The following is a 25,071-nucleotide window of genomic DNA, read 5'->3' as shown; positions in this document are numbered from 1 at the left end:
CACCCCCCGATATCCAGCGGCACCTCCGGGCAGAGGGGGAGGGAGAGGCACATCCCAAGGGATGGAGCGGGATCCAAAGGGAAAAGGGGAATATCCCAAGGGATAAATCAATATCCAAAGGGATAAATCAATGTCCAAAGGGAATAAAGGAATATCCAAAGAGATAAATCAATATCCCAAGGGATAAATCAATATCCCAAGGGATGGAGCAGGATCCAAAGGGAACAGAGCAATGTCCAAAGGGAATAAAGGAATAAAGGGAATAAAGGAATATCCAGAGGGATGGAGCGATATCCCAAGGGATCGAGTGATATCCAAAGGGATGGAGCAGAATCCAGAAGGATAAATCAATATCCCAAGGGATAAATCAATGTCCAAAGGGATGGACCCATATCCCAAGGGATGGAGCAGGATCCAAAGGGATAAATCAATATCCAAAGGGGTAAAGTGACATCCCAAGGGATAGACCCATATCCAAAGGGATAAATCAATATCCCAAGGGATGGAGCGATATCCCAAGGGATGGAGCAGAATACAGAAGGATAAAGCAGAATCCAAAGGGATAAATCAATATCCCAATGGATAAATCAATATCCAAAGGGATAAATCAATATCCAAAGGGATAAAGCGACATCCCAAGGGATAGACCCATATCCCAAAGGGATAAATCAATATCCCAAGGGATAAATCAATATCCCAAGGGATGGAGCAGGATCCAAAGGGAACAGAGCAATGTCCAAAGGGAATAGAGCCATATCCCAAGGGAATAAAGGAATATCCAGAGGGTTGGAGCGATATCCCAAGGGATGGAGCCATATCCCAAGGGATGGACCCATACCCCGAGGGATAAATCAATATCCCAAGGGATGGAGCGATATGCCAAGGGATGGAGCCATATCCAATGGGATAAATCAATATCCCAAGGGATGGAGCCATATCCCAAGGGATGGACCCATACCCCGAGGGATAAATCAATATCCCAAGGGATGGAGCGATATCCCAAGGGATGGAGCCATATCCAATGGGATAAATCAATATCCCAAGGGATCAAGCAATGCCCGCAGCTGCCAAATCCATAAACGCCCAAGTGAGAAAATCCTGGAATGCTCAGGGTTGGGAAGGGCCCTTGGATCCCATCCCATTCCCGTTATCCCAGGCTGCTCCAGCCCAGCCTTGGGCACTGCCAGGGATCCAGGGGCAGCCCCAGCTGCTCCGGGAATTCCATCCCAGCCCCTCCCCAGCCTCCCAGGGAGCAATTCCTTCCCAAAATCCCACCTAAATCCTCCTTTTCCAGCTCCAAACCTTTCACTCCTTCCATAAAAATGAACGACCAAACCCCAAAATTCAGGAATCTCCCCCATTTTTTCAGCCCGAACCAGTCTGGAGAGGCCTCCCAGAGCCCAGGACACCCGGGAAGTGTCTCCCAAGGAATCCTGAACATTCCAGGATCCCTCAGGACTTCCCGGCACTTCCCAGGTTCCGGCTCTGTGCAAACATTTGCTCCGGAATTTCTCCGTAGGGAAAATCCTCTGGAATGGGGCCATGGCTCATTGAGTAAAGTCATTCCCAACCCTCTCCGTCCCTCCTGCTCCCTCCAGGGATAACTGGGAATGTTCCCGGATTCCCAGGAGGAATCAGAGCGAGGATAAAACCTGTCCGAAATTAAAACTGATGGATTTTCCCGAATCCAAACTCCTCCGCCTCCAAACTTCCCGGGGTTTGGGGAGCTCCATCCCAAATCCAATCTGCTCCTGTTAAAACCCGGATTTAGTAAAGCTGGGAATTTCAGGAAGGTGGGAAAGGCGCTGGAAGGAAATTCCCAAATCCAGGTATTTTGTTGGAGTTGGGAAATGCGAAATGTTTCCGCTTTTCCCACAGGAATGTGGGAATTCTGGGATCTGGGATGTGGGAATTCTGGGATCTGGGATGTGGGAATTCTGGGATCCAGGATGTGGGAATTCCAGGATCCGGGATGTGGGAATTCCAGGATCCAGGATACGGGAATTCCGGGATCCAGGATGTGGGAATTCCAGGATCCAGGATGTGGGAATTCCAGGATCCGGGATGTGGGAATTCTGGGATTGGGGATGTGGGAATTCCGGGATCCAGGATGTGGGAATTCCAGGATCCAGGATGTGGGAATTCCAGGATCCGGGATGTGGGAATTCTGGGATTGGGGATGTGGGAATTCCGGGATCCAGGATGTGGGAATTCCAGGATCCGGGATGTGGGAATTCTGGGATCTGGGATGTGGGAATTCTGGGATCCAGGATGTGGGAATTCCAGGATCCAGGATATGGGAATTCCGGGATCCGGGGTGTGGGAATTCCAGGATCCGGGATGTGGGAATTCTGGGATCTGGGAATTCCGGGATCTGGGATGTGGGAATTCCGGGATCCAGACTTTCCTTAATCTGAAGGGATGCTTTGAATCCAAAATCGCCGGGGGAATTTTGGGAAATGTTGGCTCAAATCCGGCATTTTCCCAGCACAATCGATCCCAAAGAAACCAACCAAGTCCAGCACCAAGATGAGCAAGAACTGCACGGAATTTCAGGAATATTATCCAGGATTGTCGCATTTAGCGGGAATGGACAAAGCAAGTCACTGAAAACACCCCCAAATCACCTCTGGAGTTATGGGATGGACGGAAATCCAAGGATTCCAAGCTTATCTTTTATCTTCCCCGCTCCAGAATTCCAAGAAACATCAGTGACTCACCCTCCTCCCGGAATTCTGCTGGGAACGAGGCCTCGGAAATCCGGGAAGGGCCCAAATTCCAGCTGGGATTTTCATCAGAGCCATCCTGGCCGTCGGGCTCATCCTCTCCTGGATGGGAAAGATGAGGAGAGGCTGATTTTTGGGAATAGCATTTAGGAATTCCTAACCCCAAATATCCCAGCTCACTTCGTGATCCCGTTTCCTTCTGGTTCCTTACAGAATCCAAACTCGTTTTTTGTGGGATTTCAGGGGTTTTCGGGCAAATCCATCACTCAGGGTCAAGGCAGAGAATTCCTGCTGCGAGAACACCAGGAAAAACCCGGGAATGCCAATCCTGAGGGCCAAAATTCCGGAGGCAAATCCAACTCCTTGTCCGTGCCCTCAATCCATGCCCTTGCCATAAATGCCAGTGGGAATTAAGAATTTCACCCCCTGCCTCACTAAAACAGAGAATTTCCCTGGATTTTTGGGAGGAAAAGCTTGGAAATCCCTCAGGAAAGAGAGATCAGGATCAAAAGATGGATTTGCCCCACAATTTAAGAGGGATAGGGATCAAAAGATGGATTTTCCCCACAAATTAACAGGGATAGGGATCAAAATATGGATTTCCCCCCACAAATTAACAGGGATAGGGATCAAAATACGGATTTTCCCCCACAAATGAACAGGGATAGGGATCAAAATACGGATTTTCCCCCACAAACGAACAGGGATAGGGATCCAAAGATGGATTCTCCCCACACCAATCACCAAAGCCGGGCTGCCAAAAGGAGCTTTCCCCTCCTTACATTTGCTATTCTGTTGAATTTTCCAGGATTTTAGGGGAAAAGGGCTTGGAAATCCCTCAGGAAAGAGAGATGGGGATCAAAAGATGGATTTGCCCCACAATTTAAGAGGGATAGGGATAAAAAGATGGATTTTCCCCACAAATGAACAGGGATAGGGATCAAAAACATGGATTCTCCCCACACAAATCACCAAAGCCAGGCTGCAGAAAGGAGCTTTCCCCTCCTCAAATTTTCCAGGATTTTAGGGAAAAAAAGCTTGAAAATCCCTCAGGAAAAAGAGATCGGGATCCAAAGATGGATTTTCCCCACAAATTAAGAGGGATAGGGATCAAAATATGGATTTTCCCTACAAATTAAGAGGGATAGGGATCAAAATACAGATTTTCCCCACAAATTAACAGGGATAGGGATAAAACCATGGATTTTCCCCACAAATTAACAGGGATAGGGATAAAAACATGGATTTTCCCCCACAAATTAACAGGGATAGGGATCCAAAGTTGGATTTTCCCCACAAATTAACAGGGACAGGGATCCAAAGCTGGATTCTCCCCACACCAATCGCCAAAGCCGGGCTGCCGAAAGGAGCTTTCGCCTCCTCAAATGAACACGCCGTTGAATTTTCCAGGGAACTTTCCTGCCCTTATTGGATTTTCTGGAGAGGCCACTCAGTGCCAGGTGCTGAGATGAACTTTTCCCCGAAATGAGGCGCCGATAAAAGATTTTTTCCCGGAATATTTGTTTTAAAGCGAGCGAGCGGGGCCTGCTCGAGGCCTGCGCTGATAAGGGAGCAGAGGCAGCTGCTCCTCACTCAGCGCCCTCCAAACAGCTCCAACAAGGAACTTCCAGCTGCTCCTTCCTCATTTCCCAGCCCTAATTCCCACTTTTCTCCTGGCAAACAGCGGGAGAGAGTTGGGCAAACACCAGGAGAGCCCAGCTGTTCATGGAGGCCTCAGGGCAAGGCCTCGGGCCTAGCGGGGAAGGTCCCAACTTTTCCCTTCATCCCAAAAAAATCAGGAGATGTCGGGAAGATCCAGCTGGAATTTCTGATGGGATCTTTGGGATTGCTTTTTAGCGTTTCCCACATCCCCAGGGCACGTTTTTCCGGGAAATTTCCAATTCCTCCTCCAAAGGAATCGTCTGGAATAAAATGAGGAATAAAATCCGCGATTTTATTCGATCCCGTTTCCTTCTGGTTCCCTACAGAATCCAAACTCGTTTTTTGTGGGATTTCAGGGGTTTTAGGGCAAATCCATTACTCAGGGTCAAGGCAGAGAATTCCTGCTGCGAGAACACCAGGAAAAACCCGGGAATGCCAATCCTGAGGGCAAAAATTCCGGAGGCAAATCCAACTCCTTGTCCGTGCCCTCAATCCATGCCCTTGCCATAAATGCCAGTGGGAATTAAGAATTTCACCCCCTGCCTCACTAAAACAGAGAATTTCCCTGGATTTTTGGGAGGAAAAGCTTGGAAATCCCTCAGGAAAGAGGGATAGGGATCCAAAGATGGATTTTCCCCACAAATTAAGAGGGATAGGGATAAAAAGATAGATTTCCCCCCACAAATTAACAGGGATAGGGATCAAAATACAGATTTTCCCCACAAAATAACAGGGATAGGGATAAAAACATGGATTTTCCCCACAAATTAACAGGGATAGGGAAGCGTTTCCTCGCCATTAATTGGTTTTCTTCTGGAAGAGAAACTGGGAATTCCCAAGATCCCATCATCCGCCTCAGCAGAGCCCAGCTATTAAATGATCCAATACCAAGAATTCCCGTTTTTAGGGATCATTCCAAGCGCAGGGAATCCATGGAAATGGAGCTGCTTCCTTTTCCTGGGCTGAGAATTCCCAGGGAAGCCGCGGCTGCCCCTGGATCCCAGTTTGGAGCAGCCAGGGATGGCGGGAGGTGTCCCTGGATGGGATTCAAGCTCCCTACATCCCAAATATTCCGGAATTCCAAGGTGGAATTGCTGCTGCTCCTCCAGCTGCTCCGACCTTTCCCCTCCTCTTGGCTTTGGGGAGCCAAAGCCAAACTCTGCTCCCTGCTCTGCCTGAATTCCAGGGACAAATCCCTGGAAAACCTCGCTCCTGCTTTTCCTGGGCAGTGCCAGGAGCTGCCCCCATGGGAAAAGCAGGAGAGGGAAAATTCCCCCTTTCCCAACTAAAACCTCTCCTGAAATCCTCAAAAATCCCCCAAAAGGGAAATTATTTTAGTTTGTACGGAATTTTTTTTCTTTCTTGCAGCTGCAGCTGCTTCCTGTGGGAGGGGAAAAAAAGGGAATTAATGAATCCTAGAAAAGCCAGGGAAGAAAAACCCCATTTCCATGGGCGACAGGGAAAAAACAACCCCTCATTTCCAGCAGCTTTTTATGGGAATTGCAATTAAATTTCCTTGGCTTTATCAGGTACCCAGAGCTTCATTAAACATCCTTTAAATCCCGAGGAAAATCAATACCGGGCGAGCTCCGGTCGGGATTTTACGAGGAGCGGAAGTGAAATCCCCAATTCCCCTTCAAATCCCAGGGAAAAAAAAAAAAGCAGCAGCAACCCAAAATTCCCCCTTCCCAAATCCCAGCTCCGAATCCCGGCCGGCTCCGTTCCCATCCCGGGGTTTTCAGGGATGCGTTTGCCCAAGGCAGAGCTGGGAAAGGATCCTCAGCAATATCCCCACGCTCCCATAACTGCCCAGAATGGTGGAAAAATCCCCAAAAATCCCACGGAAACGGCGCTGCAGCCCCACAAAAAGCGGGAATGGGTGAGACTGGAGCTCCTGGGATGCGGTTAAAGCTCGGCTTTGAAATTTGGGATGTTTTTAAAGCACAAGGATGGGCTGGGAAGTGGAGGAGGTTCCCGTTTTTCCAGAGGTTCAAGGCTCCAGAGTTGGGATTTTCCCCGGGATGAAGCCGGGAAGAGCTGAGGGTTTGGTGGGTGCGGCTTTTCCACGAGGATTTTCCACTTCCTGGCAGTGCCAAGGCCTGGATGATGCTGAATTTGCCTTGAAAATCCCATTTTTCTATTATCGACTTCCTAGGAGCGCCAGGGCCTTCCAATTTGCCCTTAAAACCCCAAGTTTTCTATTTATCGACTTCCTGGGAGTGCCAGGGCCTGGATAATTCCGTATGGCCTTAAAATGCCAAGTTTTCTCTTTACTGACTTCCTCGGAGTGCCAATAACTTCAAAACTTCCCTTAAAATCCCAAGTTTTCTATTTTTGACTTCCTAGGAGTGCCAGGGCCTTAAAAATTTCCCTTTCAAATCCCATTTTTCCTTTCAAATCCTATTTTTCCTTTAAAATCCCATTTTTGGCTTCCTAGGAGTGCCAGGGCCTTAAAAATTTCCCTTTCAAATCCTATTTTTCCTTTCAAATTCTATTTTTTCCTTTCAAATCCCATTTTCCCTTTCAAATCCCATTTTTCTATTCCATACCACTGTTATCCCTCCATCCCTCCCTCCATCCCAGGTGATCCCAACACAATTATCCCCCCCCCCAAAAAAACTCCTTTACAGACATCCCAAATCTCTCCACCACCATTTTTTTCGGGATGCGATCCCACCAACAAATCCCCAAAAATTCCTCCCCCACACCCACGAGGAGCCGATTCCTCTCCTCTTCCCAACCATCCCCCCCGAGCCATTCCCGGCTGCCGGACAAGGAATCCGCTCCAAGCTTCATTTTCTTCCCTCATTCCCGGTTTGGTTTGGGGTTTTTTTAGTTGTTAATTAGGGGTAATAAAGCAAATTAACGGCGCGCTAAAAACGCCGAGAGGTGGGAAAAGAGAGGGAAAAATCCTTGGGATTGAGGCTCGGATGGAGCTGGAGCTTGCAGTGATTCGCAGCGCCCAGCAGGTCGGGCTGCAAGGCAGCGGCAGCAGAAGCAGCCGGGAATGCGCCGCTGGAATTTCGCAGCCGTCCCCTCCCCCGGGCCATGGAAAAGGCAGGGAATTTCCTGGGATTATCCAAAGCCAGCCAGGAATTCCGGCAGCAAAGGATGGGGAGGGTAAAAGGGAGGATTTTGGAGGGGGGGAAATGCTCGGGGAGGGGGGAAATGGTGAAAGAATGATTAAAAGAAAGATTAAAGTAATTTAAATAATGAAAGAATTCATTATGAATATTCCAATATTCCCAATCCTTCAGCGGGTCCGAGTTGAGGGTGGAATAAACAGGAAAAGGTGAAATGTGGGGATTTTGAGGATAAAAGCCAAAGGAAATGCAGAAAGTTGGAGCAGGCTCAGGGATTTCATCATTCCCTGTCCCAGGCAGAGAAACCTCCGGGATACAATTCCCAGGGAATAAATAACCTGGGAATTATTGATCCCAGATCTTTCCCCTGAGGCGCAGATATCCCAACATTTCCTCCCAGCTGATTGTGGGATTGCTTTTAACAAGGGAAAAAGGGAAAATCCCCGACGGGGGAAACCCCAAACCCTGCTCCGAGCTCACAAACGACACCCCGGGAGCTTCCGGCTCGGAATTCTCAGCTTGGAATTCTCAGCCTGGAATTCTCAACTTGGAATTCTCAACCTGGAATTCTCAACTCGGAATTCTCAGCTTGGAATTCTCAGCCTGGAATTCTCAGCTTGGAATCATCAACTTGGAATTCTCAGCCTGGAATTCTCAACTCAGAATTCTCAACTCAGAATTTTCAACTCAGAATTTTCAACTCAGAATTTTCAGCTTGGAATTCTCAACTTGGAATTCTCAACTTGGAATTCTCAACTTGGAATTCTCAGCCTGGAATTCTCAACTCGGAATTCTCAACTCGGAATTCTCAGCCTGGAATTCCCATCCTGGAACCACACAGAGCCTTTAGCAGGGCTGCTCTGAGCTCCTCCTCCTGCATCCCAATCTCTCAGGGATTCCCCAAATCCCCCAAATCCCCCAAATCCCCCAAATCCATGAAAACCAGCAGCTCCCGCCTTCCCTCGGGATTTTCCAACCCCCTCAGGTCACCCCTGACCACTTTCTCCTCCTTTTTCTCGCTCTCTCCTCCCTCTCCTCACAACCCTTGGCCCTTTTTCAGCCCAGATTTGGCCTCTGGAAAAGCCGAGCCGAGCTTGGGATGAGCCTGAAACCCAGCCCGGCCCAAGATTCCCACGGGATGTAAACAAGTAAACAAGATTTATCCTTTCTTTTTTTGCCTTTTTTATCCTTTTTTTGGTGTGTGTGAAACACAAAAGCGGCCCCGGGGCTGTGCCAGGGGGGTTCATAAATTATCGCTGCTCCAAGAGGAGGTGGCACCGCAAGGGCGGCGAGGCCGGGGCTGAGCACGATCCCAAACTCCGGCCTCGGTCCGGCTTTGAGGCACCGATTCTCCTAAAAAACAGCAGAACTGGCGGTAATGATTAATTAATAATTGTGCAGGATTCCAGGTGAGGCTGGGTAATGATTAATTAATAATAGTGCAGGATTCCAGGTGAAGCCGGGCACTAATCAATTAATAATTGTGCAGAATTCCAGGTGAAGCCGGGAAATAATTAATTAATAATTTTACAGAATTCCAGGTGAAGCTGGGCAATAATTAATCAATAATTCTGCAGAATTCCAGGTGAAGCCGGGCAATAATTAATCAATAATTTTACAGAATTCCAGGTGAAGCCGGGCCATAATTAATCAATAATTCTGCAGAATTCCAGGTGAAGCTGGGCAATAATTAATCAATAATTCTGCAGAATTCCAGGTGAAGCTGGGCAATAATTAATCGATAATTCTGCAGAATTCCAGGTGAAGCCGGGTAATAATTAATCAATAATTCTGCAGAATTCCACGTGAAGCCGGGCAGTGATTAATTAATGATTCTAGAGAACTCCAAATGAAGCTGGGCAATAATTAATCAATAATTCTGCAGAATTCCAAGTGAAGCTGGGCAATAATTAATCAATAATTCTGCAGAATCCCAGGTGAAGCCGGGCCATAATTAATCAATAATTCTACAGAATCCCAGGTGAAGCAAGATCACAATTAATTAATAATTGTGCGGAACTCCAGGTGAAGCCGGGCAATAATTAATCAATAATTTTACAGAACTCCAAGTGAAGCCGGGCACTAATTAATCAATAATTGTGCAGAATTCCAAGTGAAGCCGGGCACTAATTAATCAACAATTCTACAGAACCCCAATTGACGCCGGGCACTAATTAATCAATAATTCCGCCAATAAAGGCGGATTCAATCCCACAACATCCCGAGCGCTCCCTGGAGCTCCGGCGGGGCTGAGCCGCTTCCCGAGGAGCGAGGGCGGAGCAGGAGGAGCCGCTGGAGCGAGCGCATTCCAAGGCCGGGACACACGGAGGCAACCCCGGGAATTCCGGGAATTCCGGGAATACCGGGAGGAGCTCAGGTGAGGGAATCCATGGATATTCTCCTGCTCCACCCCCAAAGGGGTTTTTGGGGCACTTTCCTGGATTTTGGGAGGCAGGAGGGGCCGTTCCCCCAGCTGAGCGAATCCATGGATATTCTCCTGCTCCAGCCCAAAGGGGGGAATTTTGGGGAATTTTCCTGGATTTTGGGAAGCAGGAGGGGCCATTCCCCCAGCTGAGCGAATCCATGGATATTCTCCTGCTCCAGCCCAAAGGGGGGAATTTTGGGGAATTTTCCTGGTTTTTGGGAAGCAGGAGGGGACATTCCCCCTGCAAGGAGCTCAGGTGAGCGAATCCATGGATATTCTCCTGCTCCAGCCCCAAAGGGGGAATTTTTGGGGCACTTTCCTGGTTTTTGGGAAGCAGGAGGGGCCGTTCCCCCTGGGAAGGAGCTCAGGTGAGGGAATCCATGGATGTTCTCCTGCTCCAGCCCCCAAAGGGGGAATTTTGGGGCACTTCCCAACAACTCCCGAGGTTTTTCCCTTACCAAAACCCTGCTTCCCCATTCCACACCCAGGAGAACACAAAGGGTCCATTCCAGCCTCTCCCTCCTCAGGCAATTAAGCCAATCTAATAATTAAAACCTTTAATTAACTGCCCCCAGCCGGAGCACGAGAAGCTGTTAATATTTAACCCCCTCCCCCCCCCCCCCCCCCCCGAGCTGCAGATTCCAACCTCTTTCCCGAGGGGTTTTTTCCCCCCCTCCTCCTTCCCGGCGGGCTGGAATTCCGCAGGGTTTGCTGAGCTCTGACCTCCCCCGGGGAGGGGGGCACGGGAAGGTGCCAAATGTGGCCAAAAAGGGCAAAACTGATCCCAGGAGTTACGGTCGGGATGGGTTTCACACGCCCAGGGGCGCTGGGAAACGTTGATTAATGACACCCAGATCTCCCAGGAAGCCAAGCCAGGGATTTCCCTTCCAGTTTGGAAGTTTGGAATCAAGGGGATGGGTTGAAATCAAGGTGCCAAAAGCCTCCTCATTCCCCTGATTCTTCTCCAGAAAGGAAGTTTGGGTGTGGAGTGCAGGATAATCCAGCTGAACTGGGAGTTGCTGCTGCCTGGGCTTTCAACCCCATTAAAAATCCCGGTGGTTCTGCCTCGAAGGGAAGATCGAGGAGGGTGAGGAGGATTTTGATTTTAAATCCAGCCCCAGGGTTATTCCCAGAGGCCTTTTCCTTCTCCTCCTCTCGGTTTGTGCAGGGAACACCCCCCCCCAAAAAGAAGAAAAAGATCCCTCGTATTTCCCAGAAATCCACAAAAGGCTTTTGGGGGTCGCCCTGATCCGGCAACAGGAATTTCCACGGAAGATAATTCCCTGAATTCTTGGTGCTCCCAAGCAGCTCAACCACTAAAACCACATTTAAGGGCTCCGGAGACTCGGCCCAGTGCCAAACTGGGCCAGGCCGGATGGCAGCACACCCCAATGCTCCACTTTTCCGGCCTTAATTCCCATTTTTTCCCAAGGATTTCAAAGGTTCCTGCTCAGCAGGGCCTTGCGTTTGGGTTTGGACACTCGTAGCAACCCCTCAGTACAGATTTTCCTTGGTTTTTCTCTGTATACACAGAAATAAAAATGCAGAATTATCCCAATCCGGCCCTTCCCAGACAATTCCCTCCCACCCAGGACGTTTTCCCAAGCCAAAAGCCTTCTGTCCTCTCCTGGAATCATTCCTTCCCGCCCTCACTTCCACACAAAATCCAGGAATAATTGAGAACCCCCCAGAAAAGCAAAGCTCTGCAGCTGCTCTGATTTTACACAACTCCCAAACCGGGAGGGATTTCCATGCAAAAATAAAACCTCCCGAGGAGTTTGCCCAGGATTTCATCCACCCACAGGGGCCAAATCCACCCTCTTGGAGCAGCAGGAAGCAAAACCTTGGTGCTGATAAAGGGTCTTGTCAGCGGTGTTGATGTTAAAAGTTGCCTTTTCCCAGCTCTGGGCCCACGGGATTTGTGGAGATCGGATTGTTCATGAATTAACCCCGCTCCTCCCAGCACCCAAACACCGCCGGGGCCTTCCCGAGGCCTCCTAACAAAAGTTGTTTTGTTTTCTTTTCGTCTTCCCCGTGTTTTGACATCTCCAGGGCCGGAGCTTTGGTGTTTATACACGAGGGGAATTCCATGCATGGCGACGGGCCGGAGATTTGAACAATGTGGTCCAAATCTTGTCAATCCCAAGCTTTTTTCCTGCTGCTTCCAAACACATCATAAATCCAGGCCGGCTTTGTGGGCCTGAACCCGGCTCAGCAAAGCCGGAGCCTCCTGGCATGAGCCAAAGAGGGCTTTTTATAAATAAAACTTCCTAAAATCACCGAGCACTCCATTAATTCCAGGACACTCTGGCTCGGCTTCAAAGGGAATCTTTGCAGCAAAAAGGGGGGTTTTTTTTGCTGCTTTAATGATTTGCTACTTGTCCTTGTCATAACTACACGGAGCAAAAATGCGGGAGCGGGGAGAGGGTTGGGGAAACGCGAGGTTCCGGCTCCCATCCAGCTCCAGCTCCACGGATATGGGGCTTTAAAGGGAAAAAAGGGCTCCATAAATGTGGTTTTGAAGGGTTTTTGGGATGCTGTTCCTGAGGGGAGAGGACAGGGATGGGCGTCCCCCGCCCGCCATGGGCTCTGCGCCACTCCCGTGGGATCCCGGGAAGGACCCGGAGTTTGACTGGGAGCCACAATAAAAAAAAGGGATCTGAGAAATGGAGAAAAGGGAGATAAAAATAATACCCAAGAAAAGGATTAAAAATAGTTTTTACCAAAAAATGAGGCCAAAAAAATGAGAAAAACATCACCTGAATGAGGTGAGGCCTACTAAGGCCTAAGGGCCTTCCAAGGCCTGAGGGCCTACTCCGACTCCCCACAGTTATTTAGTCCTTTTAATTAACAAGGCTCCCCATTTTTAAATCATAATTCATCCCTCCCTTCTGCACATTTACATTGATTGCTCCTGACTCCAGGAGGTTGGAATTTTCCAGGGTTAAGGCCCAGAGCTGGGACAAGCAGCAGTTCTGGATACAACCCCTGGGGATGCATTTTTATTTTTGAGCCTCAATTTTCCCAAATTTCATAAAAGGGAAGAGCCATCCTCTCTCTCCCGAATGTTTTGACTCCTTATGAATATTTTAAGGAATTCTGCTGTTCAGCAGTTCAGGGAAAACCATTTGGGATGAATTTGGGATGGAAAAATAAAAGCGTTGTCATCAGCTCCACGGAAATAAATCTGGGTTTATTCATCTACTTGGGGTTGTTTTCTGCAAAATAAAGGGGAAACTCATCGCCTCCCACTGCATCCACTGGGGATTTTATTGGGAATGAACCCTCAGAGCTCTCTGGGCACAGCTGTGCTCAGGGAACACCCACCCAGGTATCCCACGGGAAGATTGGGAGGGATAATTCCATGTCAAACCCAGCCTGGAGACCTGGGCTGGGAGGGCAGAGCCACATTTTCCATCTCTGAGGGTCTTCAAGAAGAGATTAGAGAGTCACCGGAGCTCCTGAGCATCAAAAAAATCAGGGAATCATGGAAGGGTTTGGGTTGGAAGGAGCTTAAAGCCCATCCAGTCCCACTCCAGAGTGCTGCAAGCCCCAAACCTGGCCTGGGACACTTCAAAAACCCTGCAGAGACACCAAGAAACTCCAACCAGCCCCAAACACATCGATGGTTTCAGCTGAATTCTGCCACAGTGGGGTTTTGTACACCTGCACCTCTTTGGGATTGGGGCTGGGATTGATGGGACACATCACTGGCATTTAAAGCAAATTCCCACTCCAGCAATTCTTGTTCCTGTCACAAATTCCCAATCCAGGAACGCCTGTTCCTGTCACAAATTCCCACTCCAGCAATTCCTGTTCCTGTCACAAATTCCCACTCCAGCAATTCCAAACTTCCAGCCCTGACCCACAGCTCCCATTTATCCCTTCCTTTTCCTGCTCCCTGTCCCTCATCCCAAACTCCCATCCCTCTCCCAGTTTCCCCCACAAATTCCCACTCCAGCAATTCCTGTTCCTGTCACAAATTCCCATTCCAGCAATTCCTGTTTCTGTCACAAATTCCCACTCCAGCAATCCCAGACTTCCAGCCCTGACCCACAGCTCCCGTCTATCCCACACAGACCTTTTCCTGCTCCCTATCCCTCATCCTCATCCTAAACTCCCATCCCTCTCCCAGTTTCCCCCACAAATTCCCACTCCAGCAATTCCTGTTCCTGTCACGAATTCCCATTCCAGCAATGCCTGTTCCCATCACAAATTCCCATTCCAGCAATCCCAAACTTCCAGCCCTGACCCACAGCTCCCGTTTATCCCACACAGACCTTTTCCCTCTTTATCCCTTCCCTTTTCCTGCTCCCTGTCCCTCATCCCAAACTCCCATCCCTCTCTCCCGCTGTCCCTCTCCTCCTCCTCGCTGCAGTTCCCCAGTCCGGCCTCTCGCTGCTCCCTCTGACCATCCCTTCCTTCCCTTCCTCCCAAATCCCAGCTGCTGCTGAACGTTTTCCCTGGAAGCAGCGCCCAGGAGCTCGGGGGGAGGTTCCAGCTCCCCTTTTGCATTCCCAAATCCCCGTCTCTTTCCAAGGAGAGCATTCCGAATTCGATACATGGAATTCTTCACCCCGGCAATTCCAGACGGAATTGCTGGGGCTCTGCTCCAAGGGCACCCATGGAATAAGGGAAAAATAAACGGGAGCTGCTCAGCTCCAGCCTTTGGGGATTTGGGAACGGCAATTCCTGCTCCGGCTCCTTAAATCCTGCTCTCAAAATCCCAAATTCCCTCCTGAACTCCCGATTCGGATCAATCCCAAGATGGATTCGGCTCCTTGCAGCCAATCCTGGGAAAGCCCAGGTTGGAATAGCTGGAATCCCTGGGATTTTGCTCTCCAGAGGGATTCCCAGAGCTCTGCCTTGGTCAGATCTGGCACCAGCCATGCTTAAGTCCTCTGGAAAATATTCCCTAAATATTCCAAGGAAAGTCTTGGAAGGAACCTCTTCCTTCGCCACACCAACGTGTTCCTTAAACCCAGCCAAGCAGCTCCTTTATCCCTGGAATTCTTATCCAGACATTCAGGCCCAGATTTCATTTTATCCCTAAAAATCAACCCCAGCTTCGCAATTCCCTGGCTCTTTTCCATCCAGGACACCCAAATTCCCATTCCCACCTCTCCTTTCTCCATGCTGAGCCTCTTGGGACATCAAATCCACGTTTCCTCCCTCCAACTGTCCTGTTTCCTTGGAATGTTTTGTCCCAACAAAATTCCTTCCTAAGGGACACACTTAGAGAACACCCAGGAATTCCCAGCAGGAACCCAAAGCCAGGAATTCCCAGCGGGAATCCAAAGCGAGCTGGGCACTCCTTCACAAATCCCTGCAAATCCAGTTCCACATCCCGATTTTCCAACTTTCACTTCAGCTTCCGACTCCATAAAAAAAAGTATTCCAAGGAACAAAAGCCGCCCTCCTCCTCCTCCTCCTCCTCCTCCCTTGAAATTCCATGAACTTTCCCGGCTGAAAAGCCTCATTTGGAGCCTTTTATGTGCTCAGATCCTCTCTCCTTCCCATTTTTTGTTTTTCATTTTCCACCCAGCTGTCCGTTGGACTTTTCCAAATGGTGCCAGATGCTGGATTCATCGGGAAAACAATGCTGGGGAAGCAATTAAAGCTCCGAGGCTCCGATTAAAATGGGATAACGCTGCTCCCAGTGGGAATTGCAGGGCTGCTGCATTCCTGGCATTTCCAGGATGGGCTGGAAGCGGGCCCTGAGCGAGGAGGGAACCCGCTGGAATTTGTTCCTGGAGGAAAGGAAGGGTTGGAGGGGTTGGAATGGCAGGAAGGGATTTATTCCTGGGATAAAGGAAGGATTGGAGGGGTTGGAATGCTGGGATTTATTCCTGGAATTAAGGAAGGATTGGAGGGATTGGAATGGCAGGAAGGGATTTATTCCTGGGATAAAGGAAGGATTGGAGGGGTTGGAATGCTGGGATTTATTCCTGGGATAAAGGAAGGATTGGAGGGGTTGGAATGCTGGGATTTATTCCTGGAATAAAGGAAGGATTGGAGGGGTTGGAATGCCGGGAAGGGATTTTATTCCAGCAGCTCCCAGAACTCTGGGAGATCCCCACGGATCCCAACCATTTCTTAAGGAAAAAGGACGAATCCACCAATCCCTGCGCTGTTCCCGACGTTCCAAGTTGGGAATTCCATCCATTGATCCAACAGAGCCAAAGGAGCTCCAGCCCCGCTCCGAACAACCCCACATCCATCAGTCATCCCAGAAATCCGGAATTCCCTCCCTGGGACCCTCAGGCATCCCGGGAAGTTCAAATCCTCCCTCCCATTATGGGGGAAATGAACAGTGCAGTCCAAGTTTCCCGAATTTTTAACAAGGAATGGTCATTCCCGGAAAATTCCCGGCTGGATCCTGGACTCTGCTCCCACTCCAAGCTCAGGAAAAGCGAGGCTCACCCCGGAATCTCTGCTCCCAATCAATCCCCCATGGGAATACGCCGCCCTTTCCAAACTTCCCCAGCTTTCCCACATTTCTGGAGGCAGAAGTTTTCCAGGGAAAACTTCCCAGACCAGGAATCGATGCCAGAGGCACAGAAATTCTGGGATTTGCTCTCCGGGATGAGATTCCTGCTGCGGAATTTCCCCACCCCAAAAGCTGCCCCACGCTTCCACAAATTCCCTCCAAACTCTTCTCCCTGTGGATTCGGCACCGGGAACGTCTCCCAATCCAACCCTTCCCAGCCCTTTTCCCAGGCGGACTCACCTCGGGATGGGAATTCCAGGTGGAACCTGAAAAACCAAATGGGAAAAGAGACAAAATTCAGGATTCTCCTCCGGGATTATTCCAGCCTGAGGAATCAGGGATGGATGGGAAAATCCCGGAACTCAGGGAATGGGAAACGCGTCTGGGGCAAGGAATTCCAGGAGGAATTGGGATGTGCCAGGCCTGGAACAAGCCGGGATAGGGGGAAGGGCTGGGAGTGGATGGGATTTAAGGTCCTTCCCAACCACAATTCCATGGATTTCCAGCCATTGGAACAGATCCTTCTCCAAACACAAAGATTCCTGCTCCTCTTTTTTTCCCTCAAATCCTTTTAAAGCCGCTTCCAAGCCCAAAATATTCCATGGTTTTTGCTGAGCTCATTCCCAGCAGGTGCAGGGGGAGCCACGTTCTGCCCCTTCCCCAAAAAAACACGGATTTAACATTAAAAAAAAAAAAAAAATCGGGATTCTTTTCCTCTCTCTCCCACTTTGGGCAAATCTTGGGAGTCATTTTAATCCTGGAAATTTGGGAATCCGACCCAGGATTGGGAATCGAGCACGAAGGGCCCATTCCGAGACGGGCTCTGGTGGAACCCAGCGTGGAAAAATCCAATCAATTGGGATCCTCATTAAAAGCTTCCATGGAGGAAATGATTCCCCGGGAACATCCGAGCCCCCGGAATTCTGAGGAAGGGCCTGGATCAAAAAAAAACCCAGGAAAAACTCCAAACATCCACAGGGAGGAGAAACTTTCCCGGGATGTTGGGTTGGGAAGAGCCTTTTGGAGGGAAAAATCGGGAATTTCTCGGGATGCTCTTGGGAACAGATCCCGAATTCCACAAGGAATTTTTTCTCCCTCCCCTGGCTGCTGCATTTTATCCCTAAATCCCAAAAATCCGACCACACCCGGCCCAGGTGAGGGCAAAGCAGCTCGAGCTTTTTTTCCCTCCATTCTTTTCATCCTTAAATCCCAACATTTCCATGGAAAACTCCAATCATTCAACACTGAAGCGGAGAAACATCAGCTCTAAGACACCCCCGTGTTCCCCCAATCCCAAAAAAATCCAGCATCCCCAAAAACCGGGATATTTTTACCTCCTGAACAAACAAGAGCAGCAACAATCCCGTTTTTTTTCCGGGAATTTTTGCCTCGGGAGCCTTCCCTGGCCACGTTTTAGTGCCAACATTCCCTGAATGATTTTCTGTCACTCGCAATTCCCGCTCCATGAAAGCGCCGGGGCTTTGTTCCCGACCTCTGTCATTTCTAATCCCGGGAAATGGCCTAAAAAAACGGGAAAATTGAGTTCCATTCCCACCCGGAGCAGCTCCGGGAAGGCAGAGGGAAAAGGCCAAAAAATGCTTGGATTTTCCTGCTTTTTTTCCCCTTTTTCAGCACCGAGAAACAGCAAAAATTCCAATTTTAGCTCAAGGGTTTGGCTTTAATTCCAAGCTTGGATGATTTTCACGCTGGGAAGGAAAAGCTGGGATAAAATCCAATCGGGAATGGGGGGAAGAGAATTTTTTTTGAGCTCATCCCGGCCTCTGCTGATGGAAATCTTGGATAAATCCCATAAATGCCGGATCCTGGGGGAGTTCACCCCTGGAATTTCGCTCTTTTCCCAATATTTTCCCTAAACCCGGCGTTTCCCCCATCCCTTCCTGCAGAAAACTTCAGCCACAGCTCATCCCAAATTCTTTTTTTCCCAATTTTCCAGGATATTCTGGGATTTTTTGGCCTCGCAACACCCAAGAAATGCAACAATCGGGGGAAAATTGGGTTTAAGTGGATTTGAGCAGCTGGAAAATCCCCAAAATCCAAACCCCGCTTCCCTCTGAGCCGGATCCATAAAATCCAGGCAGCTCCCAAAGAAATTCCTGGCGTTTTCCCAGTTAAGGAAGAGCTGGTATTCCCAAGGGTTGGGCTGGAATGGGAGCTTTGGAGCCGGGATTTGAATGTCTGGGTAAATAAATATTTAAAAAATCATTAATTTTTGGTTTTTTTTAAAAAAAAATCGATGCCGGATGAGATTTCCAGGATGGGAAAAAAACCCCAGGAGACGGGAAAATGGGATTGGGAATTCCTCATTAGGGAAGAAAGCGGCTGAAATTGGTTTCTGAGCTCAGCACGGCACCGCCGAGGCTCTCGGCTTTCAGGTTAATGATGGATCCAGGAGGAAATGGATGGGAAAAGTGGGATAATTCCATCAGGCGGGCTGGGAAAGGCTGGAAAATTCCGGAAAGGAACAAGGCAGGAGGCTCCAAAGGGAATTAGCGGTGGGAGTGAGCTCGGGGATAAATGGAGGTGAAGATGGGGTTGATTGAATTGGGATTAATGGGGGGATTCTTTCCTTCCAAAAAAAAAAAAGGGGGGGGGAAATTCCCATCCAGAATAAATCGGGAATGTCTGAGAATTCCTTCCTTAAATATAAAAAAGGGGGGGAAAATCCCATCCTGAAATTAGGGAATAAATCAGGAATATCCAGGAATTCCTTCCTTAAAAGGAGGAAAAAATTCCCCATGCTGAATTTACGGAATAAATCAGGAATGTCCGAGAATTCCTCCCTTAAAAATAAAAAAGGGAGGAAAATCCCAACCTGAAATCATGGACTAAATCAGGAATATCCAGGACTTCCTTCCTCAGAAGGAGGGAAAAAATCCCATCCTGAAATTAAGGAATAAATCAGGAATATCCAGGACTTCCTCCCTCAAAAGGAGGAAACAAATCCCAACCTGAAATCATGGAATAAACCGGGAATATCCCGGAATTCCCTCCTCACAACCAACACCGGGGCCAGAACGCTCCCCACGGGAACCGGGGCAAACCCAACCGAAACTCCGCCGACTTTTCCGGAGCTCTCCCTTTTTCTCCGGCCTCGAACATCCACGGGATTCCCAACGGCGGCACAATTCCGGCAGCACGAGGAATTCCCAGAAATGTGACAGAATTCCGGAGATTTGGGGTTAGGAAGCGATGGAGAAAAGCCCACCTGGCTCGGATCCTCCGGAAGGCGCCCAGAAGCGCGTCCCGCTGCTGGCGGGCGCCGGCGCTCAGGGGCTCGTCCCAAAGGCCCTCGGCCAGGTAATGGTGAACCTCTGGAAAACAGGGAATGCTGGAAATCAGGGATACGCACTGGGGTGGGAAAGGGGGAGTGGGAAAGGGGGATGGGAAAGGGGGATTGGGAAAGGGGCAGGAAAGGGGGAGCGGGAAAGGGGGAGTGGGAACGGGGGACTGGGAAAGGGGCAGGAAAGGGGGACTGGGAAAGGGGGATTGGGAAAGGGGGAGCGGGAAAGGGGGACTGGGAAAGGGGGACTGGGAAAGGGGCGGGAAAGATGGGAAGGGTTGGGAAATCTGGGAATGGGAAAGGGGTTTAGGAAACCTGGGAAAGGGTTTAAGGAAATCTGGGCCTGGGAAAGGGTTTAAGGGAAACCTGGGAAAGGGTTTAGGGAACCTGGGAATGGGAAAGGGATTTAGGGAACCTGGGAAAGGGTTTTGGGAAACCTGGGCCTAGGGTTTAGGAAAACCTGGGGAAGGGTTTTAGGAAAACCTTTTTTTCCCTGGGCCCTGGGAAAGGGTTTAGGGAAACCTGAGAATTGGGAAAGGGTTTTAGGGAAACCTGGGAAAGGGTTTAGGGAAACCTGGGCCTGGGAAAGGGTTTAAGGAGACCTGGGAAAGGGTTTAGGGAAACCTGGGCTAGCGGGAAGTGTTCCTGGATGGGACTGAAGGTCCCTTCATCCCGGCCCATTTGAGGATTCCCAGGAATCCCCGGATTCCCCAACCCTCCCCCACTCCCAGCAGCACCTGGGGAAGCTCCAGGAGCAAAAATCCCCAAATTCCCCTTCAGTCCAAGTTCACGGCCAGGAATTGAAAAATTCCTGCCAGGCTTTGTAAATCCCAGGCCCGATCCTGAAATCCCGGGCCTAAATTCCCTTTTCCCCTTGCACAGCCAAGCTCCAGTTTAGGACGGGTCTAACAAAGCCGAGCTTACACCACCACCAAAAAATGCAGAGATCCAAGGCTAAACCAAGCCCTAGAGAGGGAACAAATCCCGCTTTTCCACAGGCAAGGAGCAGGCGGGGAAAAGAAACCGCTCCCAGCCCTCCCCGGCAATGCCAGGGTCATTTTTAAGCGCGGATTAAGTCGCTGAGCAGCCGATTAGCGCTAAAGCGGCGTTTACTGCCGGGGATGTCAGGCCGGCTCAGCGCCGGGTGAGTTATGGACGAGCAGCGGCTTTTCCAGAGGCTTTGGAGAGGCGGGAAAGGGAAAGGAAAAGTCGGCCATAAAGTCAGGAAGAGCAGCTCGGGAATAAATCAGCCTAATGCCGGGTTTAGTGCTTGTCGGGATCATTGTGCTGCCTAATGCCGGGTTTAGTGCTTGTCGGGATCTTTGTTTATGGATGGCCCGGCCTGCTCCGCGCAGGGAGTTCGAGGGAGATTCCCTCCTCCTTTCCTGTGGGGGGAAGGGGGGGAAAAGGGGGAAAAATGGGGGAGAAAAGGAGGGGAAAGGGGGGGAAAAAGGAGGGGAAAAAAGGGGGGAAAGGAGGGGAAAATAGGGGGGGGGAATAGGGGGGAGAAAAAGGAGGGAAAAAGGGGGGGGAAGGAGGGAAGGGGGGAAAAAAGAGGAAAAGGGGGAAAAAGGAGGGGGAAAGGGGGGAAAAGGGGGAAAAGGGGGAAAAAGGGGGAAAAGGAGGGGAAAACGGGGAAAAGGGGGAAGTGGAAAAAAGGGGGGGAAGGAGGGGAAATAAGGGGGGAAATAGGGGGGAAAATAGGGGAGGAAAAAAGGAGGGAAAAGGGGGGGAAAGGAGGGAAGGGGGGAAAGGAGGAAAAGGGGGGGAAAAAGGAGGGAAAAGGGGGGAAAATCACACATTTAAGGTCCTTCCTTCCCAGGCTGGGAAGAGCCGGGAGCCTCCAGAACCCCTGGAAGGCCTCAGGATTGTCAAAACCCGGCAAAGTTGGATCCCAAATCCCTCTCCGTGATTTTTTGCCGGCTCCTTCAGGAACCGAAGGCCACAACCACGAGCTCACCCCGAAACCTTCTCCAGGCTCAGAACCCACAACATAAAATATAAAAACCACGTTTCAGTTCCTTCCTTCCCAGCCTGGGAAGAGCCGGGAGCCTCCACAAGGCCTGGAAATCTCCTCAGGCCCTGGAAGGCCTCAGGATTGTCAAGAGGCGGCAAAGTTTGATCCCGAGCTTTGTGACACGCAATTAATCTCCATTCCCGGCCTGCTCCACCTGTCAGCCAACAAAGGCCGGGCTCGGCGAGGAGATCTGAAGCCTTCAATTAAAAGCAGGCAGCTAACGAGGAAAACGACCCCGCGGAAAGCGGGAACGAGGCGCTCCCGGAGGCGGCAGCTCGGAACAATCGAGGGCCGCGCATCCAAAATGTCACCGCGGGGCTGAGCTGGGCCTGAGCTGGGCCTGAGCTGGGCCTGAGCCGAGGGGGAATTCCCACCTTCAGCAGGAGGTTGGGAAGGAGACGGCCGGGATGGAGGAGGTGGAAAGGGTGGGTTGGGAGCGGCTCATCCGGAGGGACAGGGATCCCGTGGGACAGGGATCCAGTGGGACAGGGATCCCAAGGGGACAGGGATCCCAAGGGACAAGGCACTGATGGGACAGGGCTCCCAAAGGACAGGGATCCCAAAGGGACAGGGATCCCAAGGGACAGGGATCCCAAGGGACAGGGATCCAGTGTGACAGGGCACTGATGGGACAGGGCTCCCAAGGGACAGGGATCCCAAAGGGACAGGGCTCCCAAGGGACAGGGATCCCAAGGGACAGGGCTCCCAAGGGACAGGGATCCCAAGGGACAGGGATCCAGTGGGACAGGGATTCCAAGGGACAGGGATCCCAAAGGACAAGGATCCCAAGGGACAGGGCTCTGATGGGACAGGGATCCCAAGGGACAGGATCCAGTGGGACAGGGATCCCAAGGGACAGGGATCCAGTGGGACAGGGCTCTGATGGGACAGGGATCCCAAAGGGACAGGGATCCCAAGGGACAGGGATCCAGTGGGACAGGGCTCCCAAGGGACAGGGCTGCAGATCCCAAGGGCTCTGGCGCTGCAGAGGGGGAGGGATGAGCTCGGCGCTGCTGCAGCAGGAAATGAGAGCTCCCAACCCCAAAACCACCGAAAGGGCTCCCAGCTGCTTCCCCAGCACCCCCCCGGTGTGGGGGTTCCACGGGCACAGGGTGCAGGGTGGATTCAATCCCTGCTCCAGCCTAAAACTGCTGCTGGGGATGGATTTATGGGCAGCTGGGCCCCGCGGAACTTCTCACAGCGCACCGGAAAAAGCCCACAAAGTTCAGGTTTTTGAAGCTGAAAACCTCAAAAACAAGCGGCTCTGAGCAGTGAGAGGTGCAAACACCCTCGAAATGTGGGGGTACCACAGGCAGGGGGGTCAGGGATGGGTGGAATCCCTGCTCCAGCTGCTGCTGGGGTTGGATTTATGGGTTTATGGATTGATGGGCAGCTGGGCACCGCAGAACTTCTCTCCCCACGCTCCAGGCTACAAAAATCCCACAAAATGCCGGTTTTTGAGGCAGCTTTGACCAGAGCTGAGCAGGGTTTGTGCTTGGCCGAGCCCCCACAGTTGGAATTTGGGAGGAAAGCCAGGAAAAGCAGCTTCGGGAGGGACCTGGCATTGCCAGGATCAGCAGGGCTGGAAGGGGAAGCGATCCAGCCCGAGCCCACACCAGGGCTGGGGACACAGGGACGCACCCAGGAGGGTTTGGGATGGCTCCAGAGGGAAATCCCAGCAGCCCTCGGCTCCTTCCCGCGGGAAGTCTCATCCCAGTCTCATCCCTGAGGCCGGCACGGCTCTCCCACCTTTTCGCACAGTTTTGGGATTAAAGCTTCCCTGAGGATGCAGCTCCACCAAACAGCCCCGGAGAGCCCCAAACCCAGCGGATCCCAAAATCCCAGCCCCAAACACCCCCAGAGACCCCAAACCGAGCCCCAAACACCCCCAGAGACCCCCAAACCCAGCGGACCCCAAAATCCCAGCCCCAACCACCCCCAGAGACCCGAAATACCCTCGGAGACCCCAAACCCAGCAGACCCTAAATCCAGCCCCAAACATCCCTGGAGACCCCAAACCCAGCAGACCCCAAAATCCAAGCCCCAAACAGACCCAGAGACCCAAACCCAGCCCCAAACACCCCCAGAGACCCCAAACCCAGCCCCAAACACCCCCAGAGACCCCAAACCCAACAGACCCCACAAACCCATCCCCAAACACACCCAGAGACCCCAAACACCCCCAGAGACCCCAAACCCAGCAGACCCCAAAATCCCAGCCCCAAACACACCCAGAGACCCCAAACCCAGCCCCAAACACGCCCAGAGACCCCAAACATGCCCAGAGACCCCAAACCCAGCCCCAAACACCCCCAGAGACCTCAAACCCAACAGACCCTAAACCCAGCCCCAAACACGCCCAGAGACCCCAAACCCAGCAGACCCCACAAACCCATCCCCAAACACACCCAGAGACCCCAAACACCCCCAGAGACCCCAAACCCAGCAGACCCCAAAATCCCAGCCCCAAACACACCCAGAGACCCCAAACCCAGCCCCAAACACGCCCAGAGACCCCAAACATGCCCAGAGACCCCAAACCCAGCCCCAAACACCCCCAGAGACCCCAAACCCAACAGACCCTAAACCCAGCCCCAAACACGCCCAGAGACCCCAAACCCAGCAGACCCCACAAACCCATCCCCAAACACACCCAGAGACCCCAAACACCCCCAGAGACCCCAAACCCAGCCCCGGAGACCCCAAACCCAGCAGACCCCAAACCCAGCCCCAAACGCCCCCAGAGACCCCAAACCCAGCAGACCCCACAAGCGCAGCCCCGCAGAGGCTGAGGGGGCTCAGCCCCGAATCTTCTCCTGCCCTCGGCTGCGACGGCGCCGTTTGGGCCCCATTTGGACCCCACCACAAATCCCTCCATATCCCAGCCTTCAGCACCACCGGGAAGTTTGCCCGGCCCTAAAAGCTCCAGGACACGCAGCCACAGCCCCTAAAGCCCCCTTGGGGTCAGGGACAGGGGGGGTCCCACAACCCTCGAGGACCCCAAAGCATCACAGCAAAATCCACCCCGAATCCTCCCCAGCTCCAGCCCGGGGCAGATTTTCCGTACGGGGCAGAAAAAGGGGGAGGGTGAGGAGGGATTTGTCACCTTCCAGGAGCCTCTGGATCTCCTCCGGGATCCTGGGATCCATGGGAATCCTTCCCACAGGAGCCAACCCTGCTGCGACCGGGCCGGGGCAGTGACAGAGCGAGGAGGAAGCGGAGAGGGCGGGGACACCCCAAAAAGAGGAGGAGGAACCTTTAGGGCGCCCCAGGGGAGCATTCCCAGCTGTCCTGGGTGCTCCCAAAAATTCCAGGTGGGAAAAGCTGAGCTCCGGGCAAGGAGTCGCGCCTGGGCCCGGATGAGCCT

At 51.4% G+C, this 25,071-nt stretch overlaps 1 protein-coding gene across 1 annotated transcript in view; it reads right to left on the bottom strand.

Annotated features, from left to right (window-relative positions):
* SKAP1 (src kinase associated phosphoprotein 1) overlaps positions 1 to 24,865 on the bottom strand; it is a 103,185-nt gene extending 78,320 nt beyond the window's left edge. The window contains exons 1-4 of the mRNA XM_068996524.1: positions 24,811 to 24,865; positions 19,613 to 19,718; positions 16,627 to 16,652; positions 2,721 to 2,828 (exon numbers count right to left, since the gene is read on the bottom strand). Of these exons, the coding sequence (XP_068852625.1) occupies positions 2,721 to 2,828; positions 16,627 to 16,652; positions 19,613 to 19,718; positions 24,811 to 24,853 (283 nt within the window). The 5' untranslated portion in view covers positions 24,854 to 24,865. The remainder of the gene's footprint in view (positions 1 to 2,720; positions 2,829 to 16,626; positions 16,653 to 19,612; positions 19,719 to 24,810) is intronic.
* Between the last annotated feature and the right edge of the window lie 206 nt (positions 24,866 to 25,071).

This window comes from Aphelocoma coerulescens, chromosome 27 (genome assembly GCF_041296385.1).
Source record: "Aphelocoma coerulescens isolate FSJ_1873_10779 chromosome 27, UR_Acoe_1.0, whole genome shotgun sequence".
NCBI classification, from domain to species: domain Eukaryota; kingdom Metazoa; phylum Chordata; class Aves; order Passeriformes; family Corvidae; genus Aphelocoma; species Aphelocoma coerulescens.
The sequence above is the reverse complement of the archived record's forward strand: the minus strand, read 5'-3'. Positions and strand labels throughout refer to the sequence as shown.